At 44.5% G+C, this 16,410-nt stretch overlaps 1 protein-coding gene across 12 annotated transcripts in view; it reads right to left on the bottom strand.

Moving 5' to 3' along the window:
• The window catches only part of FOXP1 (forkhead box P1), a 370,707-nt gene that overhangs the window by 16,925 nt on the left and 337,372 nt on the right, over positions 1–16,410 (bottom strand). For 9 of the 12 annotated variants that reach the window (XM_062585701.1, XM_062585713.1, XM_062585707.1 and 6 more), the window contains 5 exons: positions 16,091–16,178; positions 9,716–9,799; positions 2,861–3,062; positions 2,695–2,774; positions 1,941–2,042 (listed from right to left, as the gene is read on the bottom strand). In XM_062585701.1, coding sequence (XP_062441685.1) covers positions 1,941–2,042; positions 2,695–2,774; positions 2,861–3,062; positions 9,716–9,799; positions 16,091–16,178 — 556 coding nt within the window. The remainder of the gene's footprint in view (positions 1–1,940; positions 2,043–2,694; positions 2,775–2,860; positions 3,063–9,715; positions 9,800–16,090; positions 16,179–16,410) is intronic. The other 3 variants (XM_062585712.1, XM_062585705.1, XM_062585708.1) reach the window with 1 other exon arrangement.

The raw sequence follows: 16,410 nt of genomic DNA, 5'->3' as shown, positions 1-16,410 counted from the left end.
TGCAAGCCACTTTTGCAGAAAAATTACCCTGAACATGCTTGAATGTCGTAAATGAAAGGGTTTGCTATTTTAATAACTGCTCAGGCTCTGCTGTACTGCATTTTGGGGAAGAGGTTCGCTTTTTATAGGTCTCGATTCCCGTGCCTTGCTGTGGTTTTGAGAGCGGTCTCAGGGAAGCTTGCCCATACCAAACTCTGACCCTAGACTTGAGGACCACTGGCCCAAACGACAGCTGAGCATCAACGGAAGGTGAGTGCAAATCCCTGCGCATACGTCTGAGTCATTCTGGTGCTGCAGCTGGCCCCTCGCGCTTGCTCAGAGCCCCGTGGGCTTCACGTCACGGCAAGCCGGAGCTGCGCTCTCCTCCCCGCTGCTCCCGGAGGCTGCTGCGTCAGAGCCCCGAGCTCCTTCGAGCGGACGTCGCGTCTGCCAGGCGCGGCGGTGCCGGCGTCAAGCTTCTCCTCCCCGGCGCGGGCAGCGGGCCGCCAGCACCTGCGCCCGCCCGGGCGGCACCGCGCTCTCCCGCACGGCCTCCAGCGCTTCTCCAGGGTCTCCTCCTCTCGCCTCCTCCCCGGCGTTCGCACGCTCCAAGGGCACGTGGCTCCCGCGACCGGGCTTCGCACAAGGCACCGCGCTCACGCCTCGAACGAGCCTCGGAGGACACGCTCCCGCCTCGCCGCAGGAGCCGAACCGGGTGTTTGCTTTAGCACCCACACCTGCGGCTGCTGCTGCAAAGTCCTCCTGGAACCGCTCCAGCGGCAAAAGACGGGCAGCTCTAAAAGGATCTTAAATCAGGGAAAGTTAATTTCCGTTCTGGATTGTAAGGAAGCTGCGAAGTGAAATGCTGCTCATGTTTTCCAACTGAAGAAAGACTCAAAGCAGCAATCACAGAGACTTTTCCTGAATGTAACAGCTTACAGACCAAGGCTCAAAACTGGAGAGAATTGCTCTGTGATGCGATTTATAAGGAAACTATACTACTAAAAGAAAGCTAACATCCAAGGAACGTTTCTAGGCTTGTCCTTTAAAGGAATTAATCCTAAATGCAGGATGAGAAAGGAAAAACAAAAAGAGCTGACGAAACAGCTGCTATGGGACGTCCTCATCCTACCTGGTCACTTGAGTGACATTTGTTTGAGAGCACCAGAGAGACCCAAAGCACCGAGGTGTAGTATTCCTACTGCAACACGAGGTCCTATTACGTGATTCATTCACTAGTAATTGCACTTGCTTGAGAAGGTAGTGAAGCTAGCGTAACACTATGTATGCGGGAAGGAGCGGCTCCCAAAATGTAAAATAAAAATTAACTCTCCAAATCTCCTATCTAACAGTATCAAAGATATTCATGGTAAGAAATTCAGGTGCCAAAATCAAGTTTTTAGTTCTGTTAAACAGATTTCTTATCGTGGGGCTTGCTTCTCAAGTATGGTGTTCAATAAACTTCTGTGTTATTAAAGGAAAAAAAAAAGGAAGCTTTTAACAGATTCGTATATGCAATGCAGAGTCAACTGATTGAGGAAAGAAATCCACTTATCTATGGATCCTAGGAGGAAAGAGGTTGTTGTGATTACAGTCTGTGCAACTGAAAAGACAAACAGCATATCTTCTACTGACACAATAACTTTACCTCTTCTTTTTTTTTTTTTTTTTTTAATATGTTCCAGCTGAAGGGCTCGAGTTTCACTGCTAGCAGCAACCACACAGAGGAACCAGTGGCATAATCACCGAACACAAGAGCCAATAATGGGGATTCAATTAGTGGTTTTCAAAGGCAGAAGAAATTTTCTGCCAAATATCAAATCGTTCCCGCAGATAAGGCACCCGGCGTCTGTCAAAACTGCCGATCTCAATTTTCGCGTCCCCGCGTCGCTGCGACTCGCTGTGCCATCAGCGACGTCTCCTGCGCGGGGGCGAGCGGCGCGCGCGGGGACCGGGCTTACCTTCCACGTCGCCGCGTTGCGTCGGAAGTAAGCAAACATGCGCGTGAACCAGTTGTAGATTTCGTTTAGTGTTAGCTGTTTTTCCGGAGATTCGAGGATGGCCTTGTGAAGCAAAGCGAGATCAGTTATGACCGAGCCGGTGCAAAACGCACTTACGGTTTTTACTTTAAGCAAATACAGAAAAGGAAAGAAAGAAAGGAAAGGGGTGGGGGTGGGGGGTGGAAAGAGGAGATTTGGAGCAAAAAATCCAAAGGAGGGTTTTTACAATATGAACTAAGATTAATGGCTGCATTTAACAGTTCAATGGCAAAATTCAAAATGGAATTATCTAATTGTTTTGAGTTTTTATTTCTGTTTCCTTACAGAAATATTAATTTATTAGTCATTCATAAAGCAGAATCAAAGAGAAATGCAAAACATTTCACTAGCTGATTAAAGCTCAGTAATTATTTAGAGCTCAGATTAATTCTAGGGATCAGAGATTACTGTAGCTTGTGATAATTGACTTGCCATCTTTAAACAGGCTCATTTTCACTGTTGTGTGAAATGAATTTCCTAATAATCACATCGTATTGTAATACTTAATCAAAAGCAATTATGTTATATATTGCAGTTCTAAAAACCCTTATAGTAAAGGTTTGAGCATTTGAGCATGCTTACACACCAAAGGTTTTTAAATCTATTTAATCCCGAGCGCGCACGCACAGGGACGCGCCGGTCCCTAATCCGAAGGCGCGCGCCCGGCTCCGCTTACCTGCCTAATTAAAGAAGCGTACGTGAACGGCGGCCTCACTTCGGCGTTCTTATAAAACTCTTGGTTCTGGGCAATATCTGCTGAATGAGAGCAGCGTTGTTCCGTTAGGACCCCGGGCGCGGGGCGAGCGGCCGGGCCGCGGCAGCGCCCCGGGGCCGCGCGTTACCTGACGAGATGGGCACGTTGTACTTGTCCGAGTACCGCCGGCGGATGGGTCCCACGTTGTGCATGCTGGTGGTGGTGATGACGGAGGGCCCCTGGGTGACGGGCGGGATGGGCGCCGTCGGCGTGGTGGGGGTGTGAGGTAAGCTCTGCGGGGACGCCTCCGACGCCGTCTTGGACAGCGTCACGCTCGACACCAGGTTCAGCTGCGGGGAAGAGCAGGGCGGGAGCGTCGGCGCCGGCCGCCCTCGCTGCACGCCGCAGCCCGACCCCGCGCGCCGCCAGCGCGGAGAACGCCCCGGCCCCGGCACCGGGCACCGGGCACCGGGCACCGGCCCCGGGCAGGATTCGCAGCCCTGAGCCCGGCCGCATCGGCAGCAGAACTCCCGCGGCACTTACCGGGGCCCAAACTTTACAACTTTCGTCCACAACTCCCCCCCCCCCCTTTCTTTTTTTGCCGGACACGAAACCTTCTCAGAGGGAGCCAAGGCGCGCTCTGCGGATATGCCCCCAAAAGGCTCCTGTTTATCCCTAAGACGCTGTATTAATTTTCCTCTTATGCAAGTAAGCAGATAAGAAAACTCCTATTAGCATCCCTCCCGTGAGTTAACGGCACAAACAACGTTTCATTAGAAAAATAACAGGATCCGTCCAAAACAAAGGCAGGGGAAAATAAAGGGCGCTCACGTTACAGAAACGACACCAGCGCAAGAAGAAAACAAAAAAAAAAAAAAAAAACCCAGAACAGTCCCACTGACGGCGAAACTAAACCCGCCGCGTTTTATCTCAGTTTCTGAGCGTTTGATCCGTCCCTGCTAGAAGCCGCAGGCAGGAATCCACCGAGGTCGGCGCGGGTTTCTCGGGGCTTCTCCGCGCGGGACGGCACCGCCACCGCCGCTCGCTCCCGCGGCCGGGCCGCCGCTCATCAGCTGCGGAGGAAGCGGCCGATCTCGGCTAATTACCAGATAAAATTGTATTGTAAGGGCTCTAATTAGGAGATGCTTACGGAGGTGATCTGATGATTAAACGCTGCATCCGAGTGACCCCGCCGTCGATGTGCAGCGGTGCAAGATGTCACTGGAATATTTTTGTAGAAACAGTAATTTTATTTCAAGGAGGGGAGGCAGTAATATTTGTAATAATGGCTATGAGGTAAACTAATTAAAAGACAGTTCCTAAAGGAAGACTGCGGCTTTGAGCAGCTGTGGCCGTTCCAAAACAAAGTGCCAAATCTCAACAGAGGAGCTGCAGTCAAGTGGAAAATTTCTGCCTGACCTCTGCTCTCGCTATTAATTTGCAGGAAAACTAATGACACATATACATATTCCCACAAAATTGTTCTAATTGCTAATTTGCCAAAGGAGCCCAGTTTCCAAATTAAACATGACTGCAGTCTGCGAGGAAAGAAAGAACAAAAAGCTGGAGCACCGCGAGTATACTGTATTTCACCTCCGACAACCGCGCGCGAGACTGAACCAACAAGTTAATGAAAGATGACCTTGTCAAACGCTAGCAAAGTTTTCTCTTTTTTCCCATGTTTTCTTGATGACACCCTCCCTTCTTCTAACAGGGGTCCGATCTCTGCCAAGGATACTACCAAAACACGAGATAGTGGACGGGAAGAGAAGATTATTCTCTCTTCTTGAGCTTGCACTGCTGCTTTCCTTGCTATCCATGGAAGGAAGACTTAAAAATCAGTCGTGAATTAGAGCAGAATAGCAAATTATGAATGGTGTTGGTTTTGTTGCAATCTTGAAATATTAATCTTAATTGTAAACTATTAAATCTTAATCTTGTCGCCAGCTACAGATGAGAAAGCGCCTCAGCTCTGCGCGGCTGGCTGCTAAAGATGCTTACGCAGGGCAAAGATCAGGAAGGGATCGGGCTGGGAGGGTTTCTTCTCCTGATGGAAACTCTACACAGCTTCTCGCTGTTTGCATTTGCTATTTAAAAACAAGATACTATGATTAGAAAAGCTGCTCACGCTGTATTCGGTACACAGCTAGTTTCCCACATAGTGCAATTTTTGGACGAGGTATCATTTTTGCCAGAGGGCAGTGAACAGAAGTCCCCAAGCTAGCGTTTTACTGAGCAGGAATTTTGGTATCGGGGCAAAGCACCCAAAACGGGGCATCCTCCAAGCACCCCGGAGAGCACAACCCTCACTCCAAAGGGTTAAATCTTTTTGCAATGTTTGTCCTGGGGGGGGGGGTGGGAGGAGGAAAGATTTATTTCAACTTTTTATTAAAAAAAGAAAAAAACCCTCAGACCCTAAAAACTAGTTTTTAGTCCCCAAATTCTGTAAATTCAATCACTGAAAGTTGTTAGGTTGGTTTGTTCTTCCTTTTTTTTAAAAAAAAAAAAAAAGAATAGTACCTCATACTGCTTTAACTTAACAATCATAAATGCCATAATTGTTTCAGTGTCCAATATCCTGCTTAGCGTTTTATTATTAACCTTCCCTTTCAAGAAATAGCCACTTCTTCCTCTTAAAGGTGAAGACCGAGTCATCAAATACTTTTTTTCCCTTTAAATATAAACAAGGCAGAGAGGCAACCCTCTCCTTCACCCCGTAAAATAGATTTCTAGTAAGTGGCTCTCCCATCAGGGCTCACTTTGATTTCTTTTTGTGTAAACATTTTACATGACAATAGTGGCTGCGTATATATGTATATATATATATAAAAAAAATCTGAAAAGTTTAAAAAGAATGGAAAAGGGGGAAAAAATATGTGCATTGTTAGGTGTCACCCTGGGGCCATACCCAGTGCTCCAGGGCAGCGACTCCTCTGCTATTGATGCTGCCTTTCCGGTCGCAACTGAAACCGGTGATTTATCGAGTTCCTGGGCCTGCAACGCTCCGGAGCGGAGACACCGGGGGCGGGAGGGAAAGCTAAGGCTGGGCCTGAAACTTCCTTCGGGTCTGTGCCTTCCTCTCCCCTTTCAGCTGGACACATGAGTGTGCGAGATGTCGAATCTGGCAGGCCGCGATCACTTAGCAGGTGTTGTTATTGGCAGCAATACTAAGGAAACCAGAGTTGGGGAGTGAGACTTAATGAAAACCAGTATATAAAAACAGCTTTTGTTGTGCTTGAGAATCTCTCCTTATTGCTGCGTATCATTATTTTTTCAAACTATAAAGTACGGCTACAGCAGCTAAGATGCTCAGTCATTACCTCAACAGTTAAAAGACTATTTTTTTTTAATGCTTTGTTATTACAGTTGCTAAAAACAGTATTTCAAAACAATCGTTAATTGCTATGGTTAGGGTAAAAAAAAAACTTTAAAGAAGGGATATCTAACAGTGCATTTTATTTTAAGTGCCAAAAGTTTCTTTAAAAGTTTTCTGTCTATTTTTAAAAGATGGATATAACACCTAGTATGCAGAATTACTTGTTGGTTGATGCTTTTTCCTTTTCCTTCCCTTCCTATGAACTTCAGTGTTAGTTAAGCCCCCAAAAGAAATCACATTTCCATTTCAACTTACTATGCTGATCACTAACACGGACGAAAATAGCATGTAGGGGAAGCTATCTTAATGGCAAAAGCAGGATGATAATTCCTGAGAAACCTTTGTTCTGGATTTCGGTTAGGTCTTTCACATTGAAAAGTTTTACCTTCCAGAAACAACGTCACAGCACGTCCCTCCGTGGGCAGCTTTATTCCCACTGAAACAGCTCGTAGGTAGTCCTGGCGGACTGCATAGGCGAGCACACCGGCCGTGCTGCCGCGCTTCCCGAAGGACAAGCTACTCCAGGAAGCCAGAGCCGCCTAAAGCTGGGCATGGGACTCACGGACACGACCCGCACGGACGGCCGCGGCTGGACAAGCAGCTCTTGGCTGAGGCTGGGCCAGAACCTGCCTGTGGTCCCAGCAGCCCCCAGTTGCCCCTGCTGTATGTACAGATGGGGCACGCAGGGCACCCGCCCTACCTGCCGCTTACGGCACGGAGTGAAAATAGGCGTTAAGATCCTTTACACAGAACAGAAATATTTCTCCAGCCACGAAAAAGCTGCAGTTTTAAATCCCAGTTCATTGCTATGCTTGGATTCGCAATCACTCCTTCCTCTAAAATCACAGATGTACCGTAATATATTAATCCTAACATACACCTTGCATTAGTTATGTCGGAAAAAAAAAAAGAAAAAAAAAAAGAAAAGGAAATTAATTACTGGATGTAAAGAATACTTTGCACTGCAATAATGGTCATCAGATCTTTTTACCAAAGTCTTATCCCACAGAGTTAAAAGGACTAGGGTCTAGCATAGTCTATGCAGTGTCTGTGTATTTTTTTCACAAGGAAAGCACAATTTATGCAAAACACTATACTTCTACATTTTATAATTAATTTTCAAATGCTTCACCTATACATATTTTAATAATTTCTGATTTATCAGATGGTATCTATAATAAATTTTTCTATATTTCAATAAATGAAAAGAAGGCAGTTTCAATCCAACAACAGAGTGCCACACAATATAGGCCTGTCAGGCAACAATTTTTACTTCTAACATGTAAGTTAAAGGATAAGGAATTTATAATGCTGCCTGTGAACGAAACCACTTTTCATACACAAATGTGATCTTTTTTTTTTTTTTTTTTTTCCAAAGGGTAATACAACAGTACATTTACATAAACTAATCCAAACAATCTATGTATTTGACAATGGCAAACCTCACACAGACTGCCTATTGTTGGTTTACATCTTGGAGTTCTTTATGTTGGCTTGTAACACTGCTCTAGCTGTCAAAGGTTTGACTTGGACTCTAAATAAATGGTTATAGAAGTGCTGTGCAGCGATATTGGACTTCTTTGCAAAAGAAAACCTGCTGTGTATGAATTCAAAAGCTATTAATTTTTCAGTCAAAAATATTCATGCCTATTTCTTTTAATAAAGAAACACTGTGCTGAGCAACTGAGAGATAATGTTGACTAGTGGTACAGAATTTTCAATAGAGCAGTTAAAAATAAATTTAGTAGGAGGTCCCCAACAAAGCTATAATTTTCCAGAATGTAAAACATTTTTAATACTAATCAAGACAGTCCTCTTCCCCCTGCATTCCTTTTTTTTTTTTCTTTTTTCCCCTTCCTTCCTTTTTCTGCCACTTTTCCCTGTTTATTAGCTGTTAATACCAATCTTCACGGCGACACCACCTGGTATCATCGTAGCCTACACCACGGGCGAAAGCTTCCTGCCTTCGGCCACGGAGCATCGGTCGCGGGCTGGCTTGCCAAGCCGCGCTCGCCGCCCTCTGATTTCCTCCCTTCCGTTTTTAATCCTTCCTCCTGAGGGGCACCGCTGTTATGAAAGGCCTCAAGGCAGAGCGCTTTGAGACTCCCAGATTATTCCGCTGTTTTAATTTTTAATCCAGTAAGAGCTATAGAAACCAAACCTCCTCCCCGTTCTGTTGGGTCTACGCACTTTGCCAACAATGCGCCGAGGCATTTGCATGCAGGCTGAGATGGATATGAGGAACCAGAGGAATGCTGTTTTTACAGACACTATAAGCAGTTTCCACTCTAGAGAGCTGGAATCCACTGGATCAAGCAATTTTGGGAATCTCAACAGCTTAACTGGAAGGGTTCATACCTACTACTCAACTCTCTCCAAGACAGCACCAAAATTTCCCATTGGTTTTGACATCTGCTCCAGCGTTGCTGCAATTTTCTATCTAGTAGCCTCCCTATCCGCTTCTGCAGCCATTTATTCCCAACTACATGGAAACTGAGAAATTCTTTTCTAGTAAAAATGGGTGCGTGAAGTGTTTAATGATTTTATGTTCTCTATCTCTGTAATGTGTTCTGTTTCAGACATTAATTTTGTCTACCAACTGCATCTTGGCAGGCTACCATATTTGCTGGGTTAATAGTCTGACTCCTTTTTATTTCTATCACCATAAATCATACATATATGGGTGTGTGTTTGCTTTATTTATAGAGAAAAAAATCAGTCAAAACAGATAAACCAATACTTTGTCATTATGCTGCATCATTGCATATTGATTAAAATTGCTCGTACTAACTATAGATTGTCAACGCTCAATTAATTTTCACACAATGACTCAAAGCAAAATCAAATAAAGCCAGTGTACCTTTAAATCTTACAAATCTTAAAATCAAGAAGCAGAGCACTCTCCCCATTTTGAATAATCATGTGAAGCTATGAGGATCATTTTCAGCATTAAGAGGTTAGGAGAAAACAACAGCCAAAGAACCACTTCCGTCAGAGAATGAAATGGTGGGTTCGTCTTTTTTTGGGTCCCTGGCAGCTGGTTTGGGCTGCAAAGCTGCCTGGTACCTTGCAAGAACGAGGAGTTTGGAGCTGCCCCCTCTTGCACTGGTTGCCTCCCCTCCTTTAAAAAGCTTTTGGGGGTGGAGGGGTTTTTTCCTTCTCAGTTTCAGCAGTGTAAAACCTGACACGAGGTAACAGCGATTAACATCAAAAGGTGCAACTGGAGTCTGTTCTACTGTAAATGTATGTCAGGCTTAGAGAGAAAGCAAAATAAATATACTAAATATAATTTAATTGCATCTCATTCCTAACACTTCCTAGGATTTCATGCACGTCTGACTAATGTAAAGCCACTTATTGGTTGGTACGTGAGGCCAGAAAATAGCCCAGTGCATCTGCTTTAGAGTTCAACTTCTTGGAAACTCCTTGAAGGAAAATAAGAGTGATGAAAGTTGGGTTTACGTGGCAGTGTCTCCCACAAAGTAACCAAGCTACCGAAGTACTTTACACCCCTTCACCGCGACACACTTTAAAGCAGACCACACTTTGCATCACGCGCTCAGGTGGGAAACAGGGGAAGAGGCTGTTGTGAGGCTGTGTCTCGTTTCTGCACAGTTCAGTACTTACGGGCTGAGGGGTGGCTTTTGGTTCAGTTGACTTCACATGCAGGTGTGTCATCATAGCTTGCAGGCGCTCTTTATCTTTTGCAAGCTGAAAGAGGGGGGAAAAAAGAAAGTTCCATTACTCCTATGAATAAAATCCAACCTCCGCTTATTCCTAATTAAACAGTTGGCACCAGTGCACAAGACAGAAGAGTTTTATTGCTGAGCAGTTTGGAAATTGTATATGGTCTTTTTTTGCAAGGTAAAACTAACTCTTGGTGCTGGGTGTCAGTGTTTCCCAAAGCAAAATGCATTAGCCCTTGAGCGAGAGGAGCTAGACCTGCTGGCACCAAGAGATTCGCTCCAGCACTGACAGCGAGAAGACAACAGTGAATCATGTTTATTAACCAGTCCCACGCCAGCTCGGGAGGCACCAGGCAAGCAAGTTATGCAGCGACTCTCAGATGCGTTTTCCTCCTGCAACACCCAAAACGCGAGCCGCACGAATGGACTGCAGCTTTTGCACCACGTGCAGGCTCTGCGGCACGCGCAGCAAGAGAGGAGGCCGCGGTGGCTAAACCACCCCCGGCACCTCCAGACTCCACTCTGCTGCAGGGACGACACTTTCACCCTTTGCCATTCACTCCCCACGTCGTGCCCCAACCGGGCGACGCGCATGCCTATGCGCCGTCCCTGACCTTCCTGGGTCTCTGGCATTTTTTGGTTGAAATCTGCAGCTAGCTCAGAGCTGCTTGCCCTGGACTGCACACGGCCATGACCCAGAGGGCTTCTCAATGCATTTACAGTGCGCTGGACAAGCACTAAATCTCATTGTTTTTGGAATCGTGGCATTTTTATATGTGTGAACAGGACTTTTTCTAGCCGTTCTTAAAAAAAAATTAAATCAGAAGATACTTTGAAATAATACTAATAAAAAAGGGTGTAATTAACCTCATGCCCAACATAAAAGTTCCTATTTCCAATGGGATCAAGCTCCTACAAAGGACAATTTTTGCAGAGTTTTGCTTTAGACAAGGCAGAGGAGAGCTCTGCTCACATTCCCCTGCGACTTTAAACAACCTGCTCACCTTATCAAAGGCATCTGTTTAGAGCAGTAAAGTTGGGCTAAGTGTAAATAAAAGGAGACTGGGTCATAAATCCCCATTCATAACCTTACAGCAAAGGTTGCCCTGCTCTGCGCAAGGCGAGGGGTTTCGGACCACGCCAGAAAGGCGTCACGGTGGGGTAAAACTTGGCATACAGGTTTCCAAGACTGGAATTAAATAAAGGAAAAAACAGTGTCATTGCTGCATGCTCTGGAAGCGCAAAAGCAATGTCGCTAGGCTTTTCAACTCGCCTTGCTTTTTTGGGTCAAAAATATGAACGGCAAGAGAGAAGGCCTGATGCCTACAGCACTCTTGGAAGTTAATGGCTGGATCTGCTGGTGCGTTGCAGAAGGGCAGGGAGCAACGTGCTCTTATTACAGCAGTGCTGCAGAAACTTCTCCCTCCAAGAGTCCTCCGAGGGCCTCTTCAGAGAAAGCAGTGGTCTCATCCCTCAGCCACAGCATTTTACACAAATTCAGTGTGTGTGTGTGGGGGGGGAAACACAAGTATTTCTACTCGCAGTGAAGCTTTGTTGTGCAATTTCTCATTCCCAGCAGTTGCTGGACACACAAGCTGCTTGGCAGGGTCATCTGTGCATTAAATTTTGGTCTGCAGACTACTGCAGAAGAACATCTTCCAGCCGAAATAAATAAATCGCAGGCACCTGAGAGCTTCCTGCTTGCAACACAGCAGCAACAGCAAGGGAAAGCCACTTAGGCAGTAAGGGGCACACCCTGAGCAGTATTTCCTCTGTGCCCCTCGTCTAAATGGAGTAGTACACTTCACTCTGAACTGTAAGTGTCCTGATTTTTATTGTTTTCAGTCATCATCTTAGCATGCTTTTAATGCAGCTTCTGGTGGATGAATGTTATTAAAGATCCTCTCGACATTTCAGGCAGACACACACTAGTATTTTGTCATAGTCTAGGAATTCAAACACTCACTCAGTTAGGCAGGAGTTTAAATTATGAAAAATAGAAGTCTCTCAGTTTCAAAGCACTGAAGAGAAGCAAAAAAAAAAAAAAAAAATCCCAAGAATTTCTTTAAACTGTTTTCCCTTAGGTCAGGAAGCAGTAGTGATATAGAACTAGAATGTCACCAGTAGACCCCTCCATTCAGCTGGATCACTCAGAAGAAGTCATGAGGGTTTGCTCAGCTACTGATACAAGCAAATTCTCACTGGTGGCACTCACTGGAGAACCAAAGGTCCAGAAATGGTAATTAATAGTGGATCTGCAGGAAAATGCTCTCAATGTACTAACAGCATTCTTGGATAAGGTCTGTTACATACTGGGAGTAAGCTAACTGAGTAGTGCTACTCTTAAATGGGTCTATTCTGATTTTTCAATAATACTGGCAAGTATTATTTGTTTTCTTGCTGGTCTCTTTGGTCTGTAAGACTTCATTTGAATGTATGCACCAAATGTACATTTGAAATGAGATGATAAATCTTTCCCCTTGCACTAGCATTGAGCAGGACTATCCTGGCAGGACCATGGGAGAAGAGCAGTCCACTCCTCCAAGAGTCCACACCTCCAACCATGGGCTCAGCTGGCACCTGCAGCCTTGCTATGTCCTGTTGGAAAGGATCTTCATAAACCTGAGAGTGGATCCCTCCTCTGAATGACAACCCTTGTTCGATGGCACAGGGCAAAATGCCAAGTGGACTTCTCCAAAGGGTGTGGGCAGACTTCTATAAGCTTACTATGGCAAGTTCTTAACAGCTGCTAGTCTAACCCGAGATGTTCACAGGTATGAAACACGGTCCACTCTCAGGTCTCTCTCTTTTCTCCCCTGTATCCTTTTAGAAAGCTCTACATTCTGGGAATTTCCAGAGGGCTGTCTAGCTCTTCACGGTAAGCCTGGCTTTGTTATGTTGTTCCCATCTCTGGTGGGAACATACACGATCCAGATGCCTGAACACTGGTTTCACAGAGAAACATACAGAGCAAGGTAAATGCACCGGGTGCTTTGCAAATCTGGACACATGTCCTGCCTTGAAGAGAGGCAACCTAACCCACAGCCCACAGGCACAGAAAGGCAGGAGAGGGGAGGCACAGAAAGCACAGGTCAGAGGGCGCTCGAGAAGGAGAGGCAGCAGAGCAGCTGGCGGACCAAAGAGCGGGAGATGAGGCATTAAGCACAGACGATGCAAACACTGCATGGGAGAAAAACAGACAGAAAACAACGGCAAGGAGCTGGAATTCAAAAATGGAAACCTGGCGAGGAGCAACGTGGCCACACCACTGGGAAGGACAAGTCACTTCAGAAGAAGCATTTTGGACAGACCAAGGACAAGGAAAAAGGAAGCTGGCTGCAGTCACCAGAAGAGACAGCTGAGATGTAGCCCCTTCCCTCCTTTTATGTGCTTGTTTAGGCTGTGAATTAGAAAGGTTTAGGATTCACTTTTCAAGAGTACCTTTAGATGCTTTAGGAAAACAAGTCCAAGATGTGTTTTCACTGCACTGAAATTGGCCAACAATCTTCATGTTCTCCTACTGGGAGATAACTTTTTAAAACTTGTAATAGCCTTTTTGCTCTCCTGAAATGTTTTTCCATTCAAAGGTGGTGATGCAAAATGAATTCCTATTCCAGCTAAGATCTTGCTAGGGCTAGGGATATGTTCCTGTATTTGTGTTTTACACCGCAGCCTAATTCTCACTATTTATAATGGCAACAAATGATCATGTCAAGATGGTTTAAACAAAGCAAAATATGAGAAGATCTCTACCTTGCCTGTGATATTTTAAGTACGTTTGTGATGGAAATGCTGAGACCAAAGCTTCATGATACTTCTGCAAAGGAGTACTTGCAGTCAAACAAAAAACAGATCTGACTTCCTTCTTTTTTTTTTTCAAAAAGTTCATTTAAAAATTACCGTCTTTAAAAGACATTGCACTCATCTCCATAACACTGATAAAACTGTTATACGTAAGATAAATAATGGCATGAGGGGAGGAGGAAAAAGTTGCATTTGGGTCTATCACTCTCAAAGCCTGAAGCTGCAATGAACCCTCAGATGCAATGAATTTTGGGTAAGTTAAATTCTACCTGTGCCTCAATCGGGCTATACAGGCATAAGATGATGGAGCATTTGAATCTCGCTGGGACACTGGACCCTGAACAATTTGTGGTATTTGACATCTGCATTTGAACGCGAAGGCGCTCATCAGCGCCGAGGACCGGGGGCAAAGCGGGAAGGGAAAGGGCACCTCTCCAGCCTAGCTCCCAAAACGCACTTACTCCGCCACAGGGCTGGCTGTTGTGACTCTGACAACTGCTCCATCGCCGGGAGCATCAGGCTGATGGCCCTAGTCCTAGTCTCTCTCTCCTAAATCATCCGCTGTCCCTGGTGCGTACCGTCACCATTAAACACCCCGCTGTTGGGCTGGATTTCCTTTTTACTACGTCTCTGCGCAAAACCAGGTCACGTATGGATAAACTGGTCGCTGGAGGACTGATCCTTTTGTCTCCTCCCACATACATACTGATGCCGATTTCTTAAGGACTGATGTGGGGAGGAAGGGACAGGGACAAGGGTGACTTATAGGTGCCCTCCCTCTGCTTGTGCAGGGTTCTGGGAACGGGACCAGCCCTCCTCCTCTGTCTATACACTGGTGCTACCTTGCTGGCCAGCGAAGGTCTCTGCTGCACTCCCTTATCAATATCCCGGTCTAAATTATGTGATATTGTATGTGCTGTGCTAATAAGACTATTTAAAAAAAAAACAGTAAACAAACAAATGAACAAAAAAAAAACACCTAAAACTTTTTGGCTTAGCCTCCATACCACTGTGAAGTTACATTCTTGTCTTGGGGACTTCATGCCACCTTCCCATGCAATGGACTCTGAGCTAGTAGGTATTTCCCAGCACTAACTGGAATCTGTAATCATTAATCACTTTTTACAATTAGTGTAATGCACCATTGATAAATCTTTCAAAAACACTGCCAAAGACTTATGGAAAGGTGGCAACCAAGTACCATCTCTATCCTGTTCAACAGTTAGCAGGGGGCTTCCTCCCATAGTTCAGGCACACACATTTCCAGTGACTGCAGGAGAGGAGGATTAATGCTTTCCAAGCTGACTGCAACTGAAAAAAACTCCTAGATTTACCTTCAGCATGAATACTATTGTATCTTGGTAAAAGATTATCTCATATCTCAGTTTACCAGGAAGACTGCAGACCTTTTTCTAATTCTCAATAAACTTGTTAAAATAACAGACCATTTCTCGTAGCAATTTCTGCAAGATTCTGATAATTTATGACTGGTAGCTTGATTTTCCTAAAACTTGTATTAAAATAGTATATATTGCTTTAGCTAATAGTGCAAGTGTCATGACCAGTGTGTTCCTGAAAGTAAAATTTAGGAAATATCTATGAAAGAAAAAGAGTAATTTGTAAGAGAAGAAGATAAAAGATATATATTTTTTAAAAAATCCTTATCTTGAAAAGTAACAACAAGAAATTTAAGTGTGTTTTTGCTGATTTTCCTCTCCAACTATTTGAAGCTATAAATGACTTAACTCAGTAAAATTCCAAATGTAATTATCTTCTGTACTTAGCCCAAGGCTTTCCATATATCTCTACCCTGCTGTCTTGCATACAAAATAGGTTTTTCAATAGCTGGTAACTATATAATGTACAACATTGTTTTAATTTCCCCTTCTTCGCTAACCCCTTGCCTACACACCGACACACTGTCAAAGTCGCCCAGCGAGAGCAGCCAGGTCCAGGGAGACATAGGGAACTCAAAAGCATTTTCAAAGGCAGTCACATAAGCATGTCATCTCTTTGCATTGCATTCAATATACCCCAAGTTACCCCCTTCTTTTTTGTGCTTTTGCAAAAATCCGTTTGCTACGAATGGCAGAAATAATAATAATACATGGAGAGTGTTAGTACATGAGAGACCACCAAACAAGCCAGGTCATGCAGCGTTTAGAAATAAACATCAACCATTTCCTCCGTATCGACACCTCTAAGCGAAGGGGAACATCGTCCGCTCCCCCCCCCCCCACCCTCCCCCACAGTTTGAGGATAAAAAGCATTAGATACATACTGATGGATTTCCAATCAGTCAGCCTGTTTAAGTGTCCTATTTCTTTTCAAGTTACGGTTTAGAAAAGAGGAAATGAAGCTGCAGTTTCTTTTGACGGTTTTTAAAACTACTACAAGTAGGTTTTGAAAGCTGGTTTTCAATCAGAGTGGGAAAAGCAGAACTCATTTTTATTGCTGTCGAGAATTGGATTTGATTAATACTGAGGTAATATTAAAATAAATTTTATTTTACCTGTAGCTCTAACTGCTGTACAACCTGCATTTGTACTCTACATTGGGCTGTACTTCTATCATCCAGCGCATGCTCACTGTTGAGATGTCTGTAACAATACACAGAAAATCATTAAGTGAAATGGATAAACAAAAAGGAAAAAGTAGTTACCAGGATGAATAAGCAATCTGAATGTTATCCAGCAGGTCTTCATCAATAGCTGAGCTTTTTTAGATTTGTTTAGTTTTTTTTTTTTTTTTTTTTTTTGCTCTGTCCTGCTTTGGTGTATCTTCCCATCACTCGGTATATTTTAAGCACATATTTTCAGAAGAAGGCTCATT

This window comes from Rhea pennata, chromosome 12 (assembly GCF_028389875.1).
Source record: "Rhea pennata isolate bPtePen1 chromosome 12, bPtePen1.pri, whole genome shotgun sequence".
Taxonomy (NCBI): Eukaryota; Metazoa; Chordata; class Aves; order Rheiformes; family Rheidae; genus Rhea; species Rhea pennata.
Note: the sequence above shows the minus strand (reverse complement) of the source record. Positions and strands in the feature narration are given on the sequence as shown.